Here is a 19713-nt window from a genome sequence, read left to right on the forward strand (position 1 = left end):
CCATGTGTGTGCCTAGGTGCAAGAGTGTGTACCTGCATGGCTGTGTGTCCTGCCAACACTTGGGGAGGGGATTCTGCTTCTATAAAGAAGATGGTTCTGGGCAACAGCAGACTCTGACCCAAGTAGTACTTTCAATATTTTATTAAATTTTAAGTCTTTTTATGTTCTATAAACCATTCTTGGTGTTCCAATTGCATTTCATAAAGTCAGGCCCTTCAGGCAACTGCAGATTTGGCCTTCTTTGCCAGAAGGTCTGCAAGGCCCAGAAGGCCCTGACGCTGATGGCCACTTTCCGCAAGCAGGCTTGGTAGTTGTTTCAGTAGGATCGACGTGCAAGAGGGTGGCATGGCTGCATGCTGGCCCCAACTTCCCTGAATTATCCTTTTCCTGCTCAGATATGTTCATCCTTTTGTGTTTGTATTGAACCCTTGGATTTGTTTTTAAATATACTCTGACTTCTAGGTTTGTTCATTCTGCATTTCAACTTCCTCCAAACAGGTATATTGGTATTATTGATCTATTATTAATGAAAAGAAGTTTGTTCAGATACTTCATAGGATGGCATATTGGGTTTTTTTCTCTTGACCACTAAAGGTTGCCTCCTGCTGTCTTTGCTGATTATAATCTTGGTTTGGAGATAATGTGGGGAGATATTTGTGCTAACATTCCCAATTTCTAACTGCCAGCATTGATTCCACATTTGCAAAGAGATTGCCAATCACTTCTAAATTTGTACTCAGTGGAAATGATACTTTCACAGTGATAATTTTCAGCTACTATAGCAGTCTCAATATGAGGGCATTTAGTTTACAGATTGCTTTTTTGATTAATTGTTTGGCTTGTTCTGAAAGTTTTTTTTCCTTCTTGAAACAATATAGATAAAACTATGTGAAACTAATTTGCGTGTCTTAACAAATCATTGTAAAGTAAAAACTCTTGTTTCTACCGCTCTGGTCAGGAATAGAACATCACTGATGCCCTGGAGATCTCATGTATATTTCTTTCCAGTCACAGTCTGGTTTAATTTCTACAGCCATTAGTTCTCTATGACTATTGCTCTCTGTAATTTTGGGCATTTCACAGTAGATAGGTGATATTCAAACTTATGCTTTATGCTTACAGAAGGTGTTATTAGAAAGCAAAATTTACTTACTTCCCTCAAATTATAAAGAAAGGCAGAATATGGTACAACTAATTGGAATATCTTTTTGTCTACAAATTTATATTCAACTTATAAGTAACAGTATTGCATCCATTTCTCATTTAATTACTTCTATTAAATGTATTTATCTTATTTTAATATCCTTAATTTTATATAACTTCACTATTTAAATTTCTTTGACTTTTACCTATAGCCTGAACATTTTCAGTATTCCAATCAAATAGAAACTGAAATAAAAAATGCTTTAGTAGTGGTGTTTCAGAATTTCAACAGACTGCTTAAAATTCATCATTTAAATGCTTGGATTTTATTTAAAGATGAATGTCATTGTAATAAATCTTGGAGGATGAAGTCATGCCCTTACTTTCAAAATAAAAGTATTGTCTACTTGCATTCAGGTGGTTCCCACTTGTTAAAACCATAACTTTAAATATCAGACTGCATCGCCTTGGTGGTTAGGTACTCAAATAATACTGATTGCAAAAGATGAGTGATGTGTGACATATACATTGAATTCATACTAATGAATAAGAGCTGGGCATGAGGAAAATTGACTAAGAAGGGAATTTCACATTTATAGTCAGTAGAATTCCAGCAAGTGCCACAAGATTCTGTGCTCTCCAAAGGGCTTCACAGCTTTGGGGGGAATATGAAGTCCTTGGCTGCCATTCAGTCTCTCCTTACTTAAGCAGGGCTGCTTAAATGGTGTATTGACCAATGTGCATCTTCTCTCTTGTCAAACACACCAAGAGTTTTGGGTTAGCAGTTTTACAGCTTACTAGACTACGTGATCTTACCTGTTAGGCTTTTCTGAATTAGACATCGAGATCAAAGTGGGTTGATTAGCGTGAAGTACGTGGAACTGCACCTCATAGTGCCCCTTCAAGGTAGGATTTGCTGCCCAGCCATGTGGAGTGAGCTCAACTGACTGCCTCCGTTTGTCGGCTGCTACAGGATCTGTCTTAGCTTCAGAGTACCACTTGGCCTAAGGTTACACCCGACCTGGCAACCCTACATTTCCCGACTGACTGAGGCAGGTTTAGAGGGCCGGGCATTTCAGCCCAGTGTCAGAAACTGAAGGGCAATCCAGGTCTCCTTGCCCAGTTGGCCAAGGCCTTATTGAGCCTACATAGATGTTCCCATCATGCTGTTCTCCACACCCTGCAGCCCTGCCCCTTCTTCTTGCTCTTCTTCTCCAATCTGCTTCTTCCCCCTTCCTCACACAGGTGTTAATCCTAATGAACCTCTTAAACCCCAGACTGTCTTTTTTCAACGAACCGAACCTATGACAGTTAGGGATTGAATATTATACTTGTGGAGTCCCTGATCACGGCTATGAAGTAGTCTTTTCCGTTAGCTCAAATGGATCTTGACTGAGGATGTCAATCGCTCCATCCGTCCATCCATCCATCCATCCACCTACCCACTCATGTATGCAGTCAAAACTTCCAAGTATCTTTTATGTGCTGTGCGCTGGTCTTTGCCTTTAAGAAGCTTTAGCTAGATGAAAGAGAGAAGATATTTATGATAGGTGACTGAATACACAAAGGCCAGAAGTAAAGAGACCAATAAACAAGTTTTCCCAAACTGATGCTGTGAAGAGGTGCAGAACCACAGTGGTGGTAGTTAGAATGAAAAAAAGTGATGAATGGGAAAGAAAGAGTGATTTTGATTGAATAAATATAAAGACGTGGTGACTGGTGGCAATGTAGGATATCAACAAACCTTTAAAATGAAAGAAAGTTGAAAAGCAGCATATATAAATGTAAATTGGGTGCTACATTGTCACAATCTTTGTAGCTTGCTCTAGTTGGTTTTGTGTAATTGAATATTTCTTTACTTTTATTTGTTAATGAAGTATCCTATACCCTACTAATCTCTCGAATATAGCCCTTGTAGTCATTAGTAAAGCTCCCAACCTTATCAGTCAACTTATTGAAATGACCGTGCAAATTTGTTATGCTTTATACTCTCTTTAATGCCTTTCTTTCCTCCCACTCTCACACTGTTGTTCTCTTGACAACTGTTTACCTCAGGGTTATTATATTTTAAGGGTTTTATTTTCTAATTTCCAAATCCAGCAGCAAATGTTCACCCTATGATCTTAATAACATATGCCCTGTAACTATGAGAATCCGTCTCCAAGTACATTTTTTAGCCAGCATATGGGTGTTTGTAGGTCTTGGAATCTGATCTTTTCCCGGATCTTGCTGGACATAGTGTTTCCCGTTAGTACTAGATACGCCTTCATAAAGAAGCATCAATGGCCGCAAGTTGAATTCCTTTCTTCCATGCTGACATGAAAATAGTAGTTCAGGATTCTACTTTAGGGTATAATGTGACATTTATCTTTCTTGCACTCTAAATGATCTTTGTCTCAGTCTTGTAAACTAATGGGAGACTAGTGTGCTCTGATTTAGAGTATATTCAAGCTGAAGAGCAATGGTTTCATACTTTTTAAGTCCAGCCATTTACTAGACCCTCTACATGAGAGTACTTATATTTTACTCTCTTTTTTTGAGGAAACATTACCAAAAGTTACCCTAAATTCAGTAACACTTTAAAGTATTTGTTTTAATTATTATTGGAGCACATACTGTAATCTGTAAGTTTATTTTCTCAAACATGTGTTAGGCAAATTATTCTTTAGTGCCTGCATACCCTGTGCTGCTTTGTAAGGATCTGCAGCCTACAAATTAGGAAGCATTTTCATAGATTATCGAAACCTGTCGGTAGTTTTACCGCTCCAAGTCTGTTGTTGGTATTGTGGAGATACCTTTGCATGAGTTTCATTTACCTCTTTTTGGAAAGGAAGAAAACAATGCAACTCAAAGAAACCTTTTCTGTCTTCCTATCACTGGATTTACATCCAATGGGAGTATTCTGAAAGAGAGAGTCTAACTTTGGAATATGAATGAGGTAAGAGTGTTTTATGCTGTACTTAGTACATTGTAGTTCCTAGTTAATTTACTTCTCCCTCTCCTTCTGAACCACTTCTCTATTGCCGGAGTCCCCAGCTAACCCACCCCCTGCAACCATATTCCCTGTGAAAGTGGTGCCAGACCATCTCCTGGTTTCCCATGCCCCTGTGATCATTTCATTGTATCCTAATTAATCTGTAATAAGTGTCCCCTTGCTTAGGTGTTAATATTTAACCTTCAAGCTAATAACTTATAATCAACAAATATTCTTCTGGATTGCGTTGCTCTAACCAATGAGAATACATTTTTCAGTGGGATTTCAGGCCTTTGGCCAGATGGTTGGGGAAATGATTTTTCACAAGGAATTCTATTAGAGGAAGTTCCATCATGGCACAGAATCGATGGCTTCAACCTGACCAACTCTGATCTTAGTCTGTGTTATTATCTGTTTATAAAAACCCCTTCCTTAGAATAGATTGATTCCAGATGTTTCCAATCCTACAGGTCCCTTCTTTTTTATGTTCATTAAAAATATATGTATCCTGAAATCTTCTAAGACATACAATGAAAATAACCTGTAAAAATTACCCAGCCTGTGTTTTTGCTAGATCATGGTTGTCTTCTAAAGGAAAGTGCACTATAGCAGTCTAAGAATGATTTAATGAAGATGAGGTTATTGTTTTATATGAGTTCATGTCATCATGAAGAGAGTTGAAGTGTTTGGTTCTATCAACTTGCAAATGTTGACCCGTATAAAGTATCTAATACTTAGAGCTTCAGCTCTAAGTATTTTGGAATTAGCCATTAAATATATAAAGATGCGAGCAGCAGAACAGCTAATGATTGACCCAACTTAGAAATAATTTTTTATCTCAACTTTGTTAAGACGTCATTACATTGATTTCATTATAGAGTAAGCCACCATATTTAGCAGTTCTGCTTTTTGGGAGTGAAGGTAGTGCCGTTTACTGTGTTAAAGTACTCTGTATTTTTTTCTGATTAAATTTTAAAATTTTCTGTGTATTTTTGAGATATAGCAAATTTATATACCTTTGTGAAAACATAAATAGATAATAGTTTATACATTAATAGAATACATATCTATTATATGCACAAATATGTCCATATGTGAATATATATTTAATTTTTCCAAATATAAACATATTTCAATGGTGTTAAATTTTGCTTTTTGCCACAATTCCTTCCTGGAAACCCCATTTTAAGCTGTGTTTGAAAGCTATATTATTTTCCCATAAGAACACTGAATTAAAAATCAAATATATTGATATATATTAATCAAAGGTAATGATTTAAAATTATGAAAATAGGCCGTAAAGAGAGATTTTGCGATTTCAAAATGGTTTGCATAAATTGCAGGATTATTTCCAGATTGTTGAGCAGACTGAAAATGAGATGATTCGTGTAAAAAGAAGTGATATATATTTAAAATATTGCTGCATGAACATATATTTCTATACTTGATGGCTATCTATGGATCTCTCATGTGATCTAAAGATTTCTCTACCTTACTTTGCTGTGATACAAATCAGTGGAATACAGGCACATATGAAACATACTTCGATGGATTTATGCACATTTAAACCAAACCTAAAATCTCTTTTAAGTCACTAACTTGGTGAATAGCACATATTTGCTAGAATTATTAATGTTCATCAATAACAGTTTCCTGATGGACTGCAGATAACATGTATTGTGGGTCATTGCAATGCCCAGAAGAACAGCTATAACTTTACTCCTTTTCTCTCCACTGAAGAATGGCTGTTGAAAAACAAATAAGTGAGAATCACGTTATTTCTTGGTGATGTTGGTGGTAGTGGGTTTTACGATGAAAAGCATTTTCACAGGGTTGACCCAGAAATTTTCTTCTCCTTCTCCTTTTTCTCACTTTATTCAGCCCTATAAATAGAAATCAAGATCATTAATACAAAACAGTGTTAGCAGTAAACTCGTCTTTTAACCCTTCATAGCCACTGCCAGTTTTTCCAACATGCAGTTTTGTAATTTTCTAGCTGCCTTGTCGGAAAAGGTTTGGACAGACAACCATATTAAGACTAAAGAGACTTGCTTCCAAAAATCACAGCTTGCAGCCCCACTCCTCCTTCTTTCTCTGCTCATCTCTCTATGAACTAAAACTGTGTTCAATAGGGCTCCTTTTAGAATGTAAGATCTGCCTTTAAATAGTACAGATAGGAGCAGAACCTTAGTTAAGATGAGAAAGATATAAATAATATCATAATATTACTCATGGTGTTTGACATATTGTTGGCAGGCCATCGCAGCACTTCACATGCCATTGGAAAGTGATAAAATACTTAATTACCAGGCCATGTATCACAAGGGTTTAACATGAAGCTTCAAAGTTTCAACTGTAAAATTGTATGAGATGACAAGCATAAGAGTCTCTTATCTTCACTATTGATGGGGAAAGAATTAGAGATGTGTAATTAGAGTATGAATTATTTACTAGCTAAGGACCAGAGAGATGAACGATGAGGTTTTCTACATCTTATTTAATGAATTATATGTGGCCATCATGCCATTCAATATCAAAATTGTGGTTTGTGAACACAGAGGCAAATAGGGAGTGCCCACTAATGTATGTGGGGTTTCATTTACAGACGACAAAAATGTTCTAAGATCAGATAGTTGTGATGGTTACACAACTCTGTAAATATATTAAAAACTCCTAAATTATGCGTCTTAAAAGGATGTATTTTATATGTAAATTATATCTTTTAAATGCTGCCAGAAGACATCTGATGGACACTACCATAAGCAAATAACCAAAGTATCAATAATAATGAAGCACACTGACCTGCTGTGCTTTCTGATGGGATTAAATGGGAACTACACCACAGCAAGTATGAAGCTTTCTTGCCAGAAATATTTAAACCTTATCCAGTCATGAGAGGACAAGCAGACAACTAGTCTTGACTCAAAAAATGTCAATGCTGTAAAGGACCAAAGGAGGCTAGGGAACGGTCCTGGATTGAAGGAGAGTAAATTCAATGGGTGATCCCAATTTAGACACTGACATTATTGGAGCTCTTGAATATAAGCTATAAATTAGATAATACTCTTGTACTAATGTTAAATTTGATAGTAGTGATCATAGAATTGTGACTATATAGAAGAATGTTCCTCTTCTTATGGGATACATGTTGAATATTTAGGGATAAATTTTTGTATGCACATTTTAAGAAAATAAATTGCAAATCAAAGAAGAGAGAGGAAGAGAAAGAGAAAGAGAGAGAATGAATGTGGCAAAATGGTAATTGATGAACTGGGGGAAGGGTACATATGTGTTTATGTTACTAGTCTTTCAAGTCTCCTGTGAGTTTGGAAAAATTTAAAGTACAGAAAGGGAAGAAATCATTGATCAGGAATATTGGGGAGCCTGAAATGGCAAAGGATAAAAGTAGATTTTGCATTCCATATAAGACTTTCTATGCATTATGGTATTTATTTGTTTGATTTATCATACTAAAGTATTAGTAGTTTGTGCATGACACTTGTATCTGAAACACTGGGGGGTAGGGAGTAGCCAGACTTTTCCTTCTCACACTTTGCATTGTCCCTTGGGGTACAGCAGTACCTTTTGTTTCTGTAGGCAACTGCAAACTTTCCGCCTCTCTAAGAATTTTCATGTGTCCAACAGGAGAATTTGTTTATGTTGACTTTGTAAATGTTGCTTACTGAAATATTTCTTCCTGAGAACCTAGAAGAATATTTATAGCTTCCAAAAAAGGCTTTTATTTAAACCAGTTTCTAATAGTAACTTATATAATTTAACGTTATTAGAACAGCCAGAAGTATTAAAATGCGTACTGTTTAATAATTGATAAAATAAGCTAGTGAAAAAACTTGTAAGTGCTTAGATTCATCATCATGTTGGTGGTTTGATCCACACTTCCTAACTGTGAGCATATATCCAGAAAGACAGATCTGGAAACTAACTATTTCCATGCAGTGGCTAAGAACATAGCTTTATTTCAGGCAGGTTGAACTTGAACTTGGGCTCTCTATTTTCTAATTGTATGACTTTAACTAATTACTGACTTTTTCCGGACCTTGCTATTGTAACCAAAGGCTGAGAAAGTTAATAATATGTATCCTCAAATGTAAATGAAATAATGCATGTTAGATGCTCAGCATGGCAGCATCCACATAGTCTAAGCCCGTTTCCATTACTTTCATCAACATCTGCATCATATCAATCTGTTGTTACCAGGAATGTCCATCCTGATTTTTGCCCAGTGGAACTATTCTGAATCACTCATGCCGGAAGATTGCTATTTAAATCCCAAAATGGGATTGAAAGCCATAATGTCAGAGTGCCTTTTCATTTCACTGTTACTGTAATATTGAGTATTTTTAGAGTGATTCCTCTACCACTAATGGTTCCTGCTTATATGGATTGGTATAGGGAATCCATAAATAATACCGTTATTCTCTGATAAGGTACCATAAAGTGCCCTAGTTTCCCAGAAATATTTTTGTTAAAATGTAGAGTATTAGTATTACCAACTACAAATTTTCTGTTTTAAAGTATTTTAATAATAATGATATCAATATATAAAGTGTCCATATTACTATGCTATATAACTTATACAATTTCTGTGTCCTGTGCTCCGCAGAAGGATTTGGTTAAGTGAATTTTGTATATGTTGGTTATTCTTTACTCTGAGGAGCATCTGAAATCAAATATTATCATTTTCAACAAACTAGTTTTATAAGAGAAAAAAATTAGTATATTTATTCTCATTTCATTCTGAGAATGAAATTTTATTTCAACTTTATTTTCCTTAGTTCCTTATCATTTTGAAATGTTTCAAGTCATAGTGCTTCTTTTGTTTGATCATTTGGTAGTTGTCTTGGGTAGAGCTGTGCACAGGCTGACTTTTAGATGAGGATTCATGAATATGTGATTTATTAAGGAAGTGATCCCAGGAAAAACACAAGTAAGAGGGCAGGAGAAGCAGAACAGGGAATCAGTCATCCCAAATAAATGTGAAATTTAGGTCCAAGTCCCAAACTCAGCGTGATCCCATAGGGTTCCCCACAGATGAAGTTACATCCCAGAGTTTTTGTCCTATTCGAAGCAAAGGAGCTGGGCTACCGAGCTTCCACATCACACAGGCATTGGCTACAGGACTGTCCTGGGGATTATAAATTCCCGAGGCAATTGTGGCTTTCGGCAGCTCCAGTAGCCCAACAGTGGTTCTCCGAAGAAGGTTACAGTTAGCCCACCATGCCCACCCAGAAGATGGGAGCCCAACACCAAGAATTTGCGTCGTCCGGGATAAGGACATAAGGGCATAGCATCCACAGCATTTGCCAGAGCAGTCTTTTTTCCTTTCCTTTTTTGTTCTCCTTCTGTAATCACCATTAAGACAAACATAGCATTTTTGATTCTAAGGTAGCAATGATGATGGTGTCTGTGGTTAAACTATTTTATTTAATCTGAAAAAATATTAAACAGAATTGATCAGTTAATGCTATTTTGACTGATCACTATGTTATCATAAATATGCAATATGTAGACATTGATTCATGTTATCAAGGAATTTTAAATTTCATTTTAAAAAAGACATCATATAGACAAAACAGTTGCATATAGAAATACAAATTAATCCTGGACAGGGCAATGTGATACATATGCTTAGGATGATATAATGGAATCATTAAGGTTGGTTAAACCAGACAATGTTGAATATGTATATTTTGCATAATATTTCAATAACATCAGTTGATAAAGAGAAACACAATGTGTTCCTTATGGGAAAATACCATTTGCAGAATTGAAGTGAAAATCAATTAATATATAACATATGTTTGTTTTAATGTCCCTGACAACTCATTATATTTCAGCTACAAAATTTTTCTTAGTCTCATCCTATTCTATATTTCACTTGCATCAACTTAGATTATAACATGGGATTTTGTCATTTCACCTTGGCCAGTGACCGTAGGCTAGATAGAAGGGCTAAATATGATAGATGGCTGATTCAAGACTAAAATTATCTTGGTGTACTATAATGTAGAACTGAAACCAATAAGGCAATATTATAGTGGTATAGATATTAAATATAGTACTTCTATTAAAAAATCGGTTTTACAAGGACAGAGTTGTCACATAAGTTAGACAGGCTCAATATAATCTGAGTGTTTTGTGGCTGGTAAAAATAAGACAGTTTCATAATGCTTTCATAAAATAGAGTATGCAGGTTGTGGAAGGTAATAGTACTATTAGTTGGTTGAATAACTTTTGCAGTATTGCTTTCAGTTCCAGACACATTTAAAAAAGGACAAACAGAAAACAAAGGATCATCTAAAGAAGTTAGAGGGTATGTGAAATATTGGGAGACCTTGCAGTTGAAAGAACACTTCGTAGGGGAGGAAGAAATTTTCCTGGACCCTTCTAGGTCCTTTCAGCTGGTCTAAAAATTAAATTGACAGGAGACAGATCAACAGAAAAAAGTTAAAGTTAATAACACATATACATGGGAGAAACCCGGAAAAACTGAGTAACTTGCCAAAATGGCCAAAGCTACCACCTTAAATACCATCTTCAGCTAAAGACAAAAGAGGACGTTGGGGGTAGTGGTTTGAGACTTCAAAGGGGAGGAAGGCAATTCACATGGAGATGGAAAAGCAAATGTTTGGTAAACAAATGTTTGCCATGCCTTGCAAAGACAATGAGCGATGGAGAGGACTTTGATCAAATGGGCCTTGCTAGGTTCCTTCCTGTCTACCATACCTAGTTCATATTATACTATAATTCTCTGTGGTGATAACTCCTTCCTGAAAAAGGCCTTCTGTCTTCAATTCTTTTAGGCAGTTAGTTAGTTAGGGGGAAGGTCAAAGTTTCTTCCTGAGTCTTTTGTTCTTAAAAATAATCAGCCCAAAATAATCCTGAAGACAAAGAGACACATTTTGGGGTGGAAAATTTTGTTCCTCTTCACCCTGAACATTTTAAATGTTTGCAATCTGAAGAAGGGAAACCTTAGAGAAGATAGAATGACTGTATTTAAATATTTGAAGAAATGTAATGGGGATCAGATTGTAGGTTTTGTTCTCTGTGCTCTGAAACAGAATGTCTGAAGTTACAGCTCTCCAGATATGAAATGGGTTGTTTCTGAGTCATGAGTGACACCCTGATAGTGTTTCCCTGGTAGTGTCATCTTAGGCTAGATACCATTTGTCAGGGATTCTATAGAAGAAGAATATGAGTAAGTTAACTCTGAGTCTCCCTCAACTCTAAAATTTCCTGAATCTGTTTGTGAACCTGCGTAATTACAAGCTGTGTTCTAGAGCACACTTGACAGTGAAATTTGCTATCTCTGTTAAAAACTTTAAAAGTAAGCATTCTTAAACCATTAAAATAGATACAGTAGGTGGTTAAGAAAAACAAAGTAGGTGGAAACAAAAATGATGAATAATTCATGTCTTAATTATTAAAGGCATCCAGGATACTTAAAAAATATTTCATTGTATTTATTGCATCGGAAAATGTTATTTCATTGAAATGCAATGTTTTTACTTTTAGGTTTTCACTTCCAGTTACTGCAACAGCAGAAAACTGCATTCTTACTATTTACCCATATATGGCAACTCATCTTGATAAGCAAAAAATTATTTTAAAGGCTGGTAAGTTACATATGACTATGGTCTCTTTAACTCTTTCTGTATATGTTCTTGTTATCTGAGGCCAACATCTAGAAATAAAATGTCTTTCTAATAAAGAAAGAAAGAAAATTAACAGGTGTCTATTAAACTCCTACCCTTGCCAGCAGCTGTCTTTAGCATTGAGAGTAGAATATGGCAGTGTCTCTTAATTCCGGAAGTCACTATCTAGTGAAAGGTACATGAATAAATTAATACAAAAGATTGAATGCAAGCTCTGTCTATGAGTCGATTGAAGTGTTGGGAATGTGGAGGTGGTGCAGAGGCTAATGCAGATTGATGTTGGGGGTCTGGGATGACACTATAAAAGAGATGACCTTTGTGTAGAGCTTGAGAAATGATGATCTTGAACAGGATGATGTGGGCAAAGGGCAATATAGCAAGCATGGGGGTGTGATGGGAGACATAAGGCAGGCAGTGTAGGTACAGGGCCGCACCACTGCATCGTTTATTCTGTTATGGTTGGAACTTTCTGTGGTTTTTGAGTATCAGTGATTTAGAAAAGGAGCAATTGTTGGGATGTGAGATGAATTAAAGCGGGGAAGAGAGTGGTCAGTAGACCCATTGGGAGTTGCTGCAGGGAAAATGGTGAGAGAAGCTAAGAAAAATAGAAGAGAAGCTGCTGAGCACGGAGAGATTTGAAATGCAAGATACAGAGGAGAATCGATAGTGTAGATCTCAGAGGAGGAGGAAGGGTGGAGAGTGGGAAAAAATTCCATCTGTGTAGATTGTCAACCCCTGAAGTTTCAGTGTTGAATTGGAGGTCTTTTCTGTGTTTTTAACCAGTTTTCTCATATTCTCCACCTGCTTCTCCAAATGTTTAGCACTCCTGTAAAACCTATTCAATTCTGTTCTGCCTCAGTCTCAGGGGATTGACCTTTTCTTTAACTTTCAGAAGAAATAGAGACCATCAGGCAGGAGCACTCTGAACTTCCAAATACAAAGCATGCATTGGAATCATCATCTCTCTTGTCACAAAGCTGGAAGACAAGACTCTCTCCTGCCTTAGGCCACTCCTTTATCTGAATCCCACTTTCCAGGGACCTTGCTTAATCAACTAACCTGGCTTACTCTTGCCCTTCAACTCCTGCCTCCCTCTTAGCTGCTTTGGGGGAGTGTGCCAGATGACACCAGGGAGGAGAGGAGACTATATCCTCTCAGTGGACAGGCTTGTTCCAAAAGAGGAAAAAGGGTGAATTTAGGCAATTGCAATGCCTTAGCTCCCTTTAACAGGAAGGAAAGGTCAGGGATGAGGAAGAAACGTTTGTCTATCATGCTGCTGTTATTTCACTACTGAGCAGCCGTTTACAGTGTTGAACCACCCCCCGCCCCTGCCCCTCTCTTTCTCATCATACTTTCTCTGGGCTTCCACTTGCCATCCTTCTCTGAGTCTTTTCTCAACTTTCTAACTGTCCCTTCTGAGCACATAGATATTACAAATTTTGTAGAAAATTTAAAAGATTTTTCTGATGAATCCTGATGTTATATTTTTATATTCTTCTAATATACTAGGGAGGGGAAGATGTCAGATAACACAACATAATAGAAAGGGAAGTGGATGAAAAGTCACAGGACATGGGTGGAAATTCTATTTTGTGTTCTAACCTCACCGTTTTGCCATATGATTTTCTCTTCAATTCTCAGATCCTCAAACATCTATTACTAAACAAAATGTCCATGGCGAGCGAGTAGCAGGATACCAACAATATCTATTTATCTATTTCAAAAGGCTTTTGTGAGGACTCATAGACTGTAAATAACTAGGAAGTATTATTATTATATTTCATTATTATTGCTATTATATGTATATATATATAACACATATATATGAAGTTTTATATATATAACTGTTATTATTGCTTTACTACTCTTTTGTATTTTTCACAATATCCTCCCAGAAGATGAGGAATCACTATACAAAATATTGCTATCTCTTTAAAGGAAAAAGAAAAGAATGAAATCTTTATGTTCATGCGATTGTTTGAGTGTAAAGTTTTCTGGTTAAAAATAATGCATGCATTTGGGTAAATACTATAGAAAGACATCGTGATTCTTAAATGTTCTAAAATATCTTTAGAAGTATATATAATAATAATTTATATTATATATTTGGTGCTTCCCAGGGATGCAGTGCTCTGCTAAGTGCCTTCTATTTGTTATTTCATTTAGTCCTCTCAACGACTTTGCGTTTGAAACTCTTGTTCATCTCACTTTACAGATTAAGAAACTGAGTCGTAGAGAGGTGGAGCAGCTTGCTCCAGGGAATTCTAACCAAATTTGTGAGACTTAGAGCCTACATACTTAGCTACTGTGCTCTAGAGTATGATATGTTCAATAAAGGTGAAATCTTAAAATATATTAAGTATATCCAAAAGGAAAGCAGTATGTTTTACTTGTTATAATTAAAATACTCAATAGCAAACTATTGTATGAATCACTGGCTTTAGTTGAAGGGTACAGATGTGAGTTTGTACCCCACTAGGAGTTTTTTATCACTTGATGGTGAATTGAAAAGATACTGCCTAATGCATCCACAATGAATCATTCCATCATTGAGTTCTCTAATGCCCACTTCTATGAAGTCTGTAGTGGTGTAGCATTCTGGAGATGTGCACATCTACTGCGTAAAGGTTCTCTGGCAAATTCTGAATGGCTTTGTTTTGAAAGAGTGGAAGAAACTTAGTATATACCAGCTTATTTATATGTGTTATTGCCTGTAAAGTAGTCCTCACAACAAACTCATGAGCTTAGAACCTTTGGTTTCATTTTGTGGATAAAAATACATATTTCAGAGGTCTTGTGTAACACTCATGGTTTAACAGCTCAGGAGTTGTGGTGCCAAGCTTTCAAATTAGATCTTTCTAATTGCGCAGGCCATGCTTTTCTGATCGAACTACATTATGAATATGTGTATATGTGTGTGTGTGTGTATGTATATACACATAAGTGGATAGATAGATAGATAGATAGACAGATAGATAGATAGATAGGTAGGTAGATAGATAGATAGATAGATAGATAGATAATCTGGCCTTAGGTCAGGGCTACTGCCTTTTCTTGGTCAACAGTGCCTTTGGTTGGGTTTGGATTACCACAGTGGCAAACTCTAGTATATATACAGCAACTCTAACTGGAATAGAGATTGAAAGCTGTGCAAAATGGTCTCAGCTCATAACCAAGCAGGGATTTCATTTCAGAAAAATAACTAGGAAGAAACTACTTTTTTAAAGTGATGCTCTTCTTATATTCAATTTTGAGCACCATATGTAATAATTCCCAAAATTTTGTTCTGTCTCTTATTTATGCTGAAGTTGGGCATTGTTCATTCTCCTGAAATGTTGATATACCATAACAATTGCCTTATCAAATAAAGTTCATTCAATTCAGAAAACCACATCACCCTTCATGTTATTTTTTTTCTTAATTGACATCTTATTTCATGTATAATGGACATTTAGACTTTTTTCTTTTATTTGGTACTGTATGTATATATATACATACTTATAATGTGCATTCATATATATGAAATTATGAAATTCAGGTTAAATTATTTGAGAGTGAATTCACAAATGCTTATTTGACCTTTTGTGACCCGATGTGTCCTTTGTAGATCGAGATGCCAGTCCCGTGAAAACTAGAGACACTGTTGTGCTTTCCTGTCGAGAAGCTGAATTACCTTCTCCTATTCGTACTAAATTTGGTGGTGCTGAGCCTGCAAGGAAAAAATTATTTGTTGGTATGTGGCAAATATATAATGTACCACTCAAACTCAGTCCATAACATGATCTGTTTAATATTATTTAATTAAAAACTTCAACTTTTTCAGGGAATAAGAAAGCCATGAATAAAACCATGAATTTGCCATTAGTTTTAAGTGGCTCCTCTGCTTTGGGAGTGCTCTCCAGTGATCTAGAACAGCGATTCTTGAATGTTTTTGGTTCGTGGCATTCTTAGTGTGAGTACTTTTCCCCTGGGCCAAAAGATGTAGCAAGCAGTTCCATTTATTAAGTGGTTTGGTCCACAAACCTAAGGATAGTAGTTCGTGTCATATCCAACACGTGTTGAAGTGATATTTAACTAAAATGTTGAATATCTGGCAGAGCCTCTGTGAATTTTCTGGGACATTGCAGGTACCCTCTGTCCACAGTTTGGGAACTGCCTAGCTAGGGTTTTATCTCCTAGTTAGCTAGGTGGATCCAATGTCACCTACCTTAGAAAGAGATGAACACAGATAAATATGTGAATTTGATATTATTTGCAACTAACTATTCAAATATTCCTTTCTCTGGATATGGATAATGTTGAAAATTTTCCTTTTTATTTAATAGAGCAAACCAAATTAAATATTGTGAGGTTTTTAAATGAGTGTGTACTTATGCCATTACATAGGCAGGTATTTTTGAAAGAAACATTATAAAATCATTTTATATTCTTGAAAATTTCTGTAACTTGAAAATGTTTTGTTTTATTGAAGTGTTTCACTTGGATAGAAAGTCATTTTGAATCTGAAACCACTATTTTGTTTCTATAAATTTTTCAGCTAATGTTTAATGCTGTCTAACAAGTAAAGCTGAACAATTGTCAAAATATTTCACATTTCCATTTGGGGGAATGTTTTCACATACCATCATGGCAGGAAGAAAATGTAATAGTTTTCTTTATTGAAATTCCTCTATTTTTAAAGTATTTCTGTTGGGTATTTGAAAATAAATCTATTTTCTTTATTTTAAGATAGAGTAAATTGATAGAATTTCTTTGAAAGCATAGAGTGATTTCTATGATTTATATACATAGAATGATTTGTATATATAGAAGATATGTATACAAATAAATGAGCTCTATTTGTATACATACAAAGAGCAAGAGCTGACAGATTTCCTGACAGAGTGTTTTTCTCTATGGTCAAGTAACCCTTTTTTACAACCAAATGTGAATTTTAGGAATGGAAACAATACATGAAAGATCGAACTTGGGCAAAAGTGGAACATCAAAGAAAGAAGGCAATAGACGTATGGAAAAGGAGGAGAAAAATGAGGATTTCTTTTTTCCTGAAGCAGGAACACAGGCCTACCACTTCTTTCAGAAGGTTGTAAATGCAGCTCAGACCTGGTTCAGTCTCTTCGGCTGGGCTGAAGGACCCCATTCTCTTTCTATTCCAGAAACTGTAAGAAGGTGATGCTTGCATGTTTCTCTAAATCCCTTGTTTTGTATCATATAATAAAATATAGTCTATTTATTGGGGTTGTTTTAAGTGAAATACAATATTAAATAATTTCTTCAAAACTGGTAAATTATGAGGTTATTCAGAAAAGCAAAATGATGCAAATATAAACTCTTTAGTATACATGTACTGTATTTCTTTGAAATATCTGGTGGTTTTAGGCAAGCGCTGAAAATCTCTGAAGCTCAGTTTCCTCATCTGTGAAATGAGAAAGTGTCAACTATGGGTAGGAAAAGCCCTTTTAAACTTGAAAGATTTGGAAACTCCACTTGTCTATATAAATGAAATAGCAGGCCTAGATCTGGAGTATAGTCAGGTAGACAGTAGTGTTAGAGAACAGAGAGCACACATCTCCTCTTTGACGATACGTTTGCCTCACTCTGCCATGTGTTGTTTTATTACTCAGCATGTCTAAAATAGTTAAACTGCATTGCTTGTATCAAGTCACTTAATTCTGTGTTAATTTAAAGAGGAATTTAGGCACCTCCCTTGTTATAATGTTGCTGGTGTAGTGATTCTCAGAGCTTTCTACCTCCTTTCTCAGCCCTGGGGTAACTTGCTGGCACCGTGGGGGTGAGTACTGATCTCTGTACCTGGAAGGGCTTTATTAGAATTTTTGCATCTATATTCAGGAGCGAGCTAGGTTATGCGAAGTCTATAGTTTTCCTATGAGCTAACTTTTTCAGTTTTTTAACTAACAGGACAACATCAGCTTCATGGAGTGAATGAGCTAATATGTCATCTTTGTGTATGTTGAGGGAAATGAAGGCAGCAGATACCCTGAACATTTACAGGTTTTATCATAAAATCATCTGATGCCAGGGAATTTTTTAGAAAAGTTATTCTGTTATAACTTTTCAGTTTTCAGCTTTGCTGTTTATTCTACTGAAAATTTCATGTATTTTGAATAAGTTTTAATGATTTATTTTCAGTTTAGGAGAAACCATTGGGCATTTAAAATTCGTTATCTAACAGTTGTGACTAGCAGTGCTATTGTTTATGTGTTTATAGTCTTTTCCTCTTTGATAATTTTAATTTTATTTTTTCCTGATAATATATTAGCAGTTTACTTTTTTGTCTCGTATAATGAATAAATTCTTGGATTAATTTATCCATTTCTTTGTGTTTCTAAATCACTTAATTCTGATTTTTGCTTTATCATTTACTTTTTCTGTAACTCAGATTATATGTTTAATTATTTTCAGGTCTATAAACTTATCTCTTTATTCCACATTGGATGCGTCCCAGAATTTTTGCTGTTAAGCATTCTCATTTTTGTTGTTTTTTATAGAGCCTGTGATTTTAATTTTTATTTTCTATATTTTTTTTACTATACTAACCATTGCTAATTTGTTGTATAATATGTTGTTTCATTCACTTGTCATTATTTACTTGCTCACTCACAGTAATTGTTGGGCATTTACTTATGTTATTTTTTCTATTTTTTTATTGAGATTATGATGGTTTACAACCTTTTGAAATTTAAGTTGTACGTTATTATTTGTCAGTCATATTATAGGTGCACCACTTCGCCCTTTGTGCCCACCTGCCACCCCCCTTCCTCCTGGTAACCACTAATCTGTTCTCTTTGTCCATGTGTTTGTTTATCTTCCACATATGAGTGGAATCATACAGAGTTTGTCTTTCTCTTTCTGAGTCTCCCTTTAGAGTGATGGTGGACCTGCTTGACTGATCCTTTATATCCCTCTCAATTGTGCCTTATGTTTTCATCTTTTTCTATATTTTGCTTTCTTATACTTGCAGCTCTCCTTCACTTCCTCTTCCAGTCTTTTATAAAAATTTTAAATTGGTATTTATAGTTTTGTTCTCCAAGAACTCTGTTATTCTTTAATTATTTCATCCCTCCTCCCCCCCTCCCTCCCCCGCTTTCTTCCATCCATCTTTCCTTCTTTCCTTCCTTCCGTCTTTTTCTTTCACAGTAGCATCCTGTTTTTGTGTTATGGATGCATGCCATCTCAACTATCTCTTCCATATGCAGTACTTCTATTCATCATCATGATTACTGTACCACAGGTCACTTCATCCCTCTGTATCTGCCAGCTCTAAACCTGACACCTCTCTAATGTTCCTCTAGGAAAAATGGCTTCCTTTTCTCCTGTAGCCCACTGCTATGCAGTCCCTCATTTTGATTTATTCCTCAATACAATTCCATCCATTCTCTGTCACTCAGCTGGTAAATAGCAGAGCCAAGATTTGAACCCAAGCATTCTACTCCAGAGCTCGTACTTTTAAGCATCACATTACTTGCCAATTTTAGGTGGATCACATTAAGATTTAGGAAACTAACGCTTGCAAGACATGAACTCTACCACTCCATTCCAGGCGTTTTTGTCTTTGGCTTTAGGCTGAACACTATAAGTACCCGTGGTTAGGTACATCAGTTCAAGAAGACTAAGAATATAGTAGTCTAGAACTGAGGAGAGGTATGGAATCCTAATGTTTGTAGGCTGAATCTAGGATTTCAGACGAAGTGAAGCTTAAAGTCCTGGGTAAGCCATGAACTCTAGTGCAGCCCTGCATGTTAACAGGGAAAGTGGAATTTGTCTGGCCTTGTATGCAGTAACTCCCAGCTGGAGAGTCATCCACTACGGGATGTTTTACCTGGAAAACTGGAATTCGTTGTGAATATCAACAAGTTTTTCTTTCTTTCCAACATTATTGAACATTTTTTGACGTATTTA

The 19713-nt window shown here is 35.9% G+C and overlaps 1 protein-coding gene across 1 annotated transcript in view; it reads left to right on the forward strand.

The window, feature by feature from the left end:
* CFAP47 (cilia and flagella associated protein 47) overlaps window positions 1-19713 on the forward strand; it is a 423229-nt gene that overhangs the window by 133043 nt on the left and 270473 nt on the right. The window contains exons 27-29 of the mRNA XM_023634518.2: window positions 11654-11754; window positions 15401-15526; window positions 16731-16962. Of these exons, the coding sequence (XP_023490286.2) occupies window positions 11654-11754; window positions 15401-15526; window positions 16731-16962 (459 nt within the window). The remainder of the gene's footprint in view (window positions 1-11653; window positions 11755-15400; window positions 15527-16730; window positions 16963-19713) is intronic.

Source organism: Equus caballus, chromosome X (assembly GCF_041296265.1).
Source record: "Equus caballus isolate H_3958 breed thoroughbred chromosome X, TB-T2T, whole genome shotgun sequence".
In the NCBI taxonomy this organism is placed as follows: Eukaryota; Metazoa; Chordata; class Mammalia; order Perissodactyla; family Equidae; genus Equus; species Equus caballus.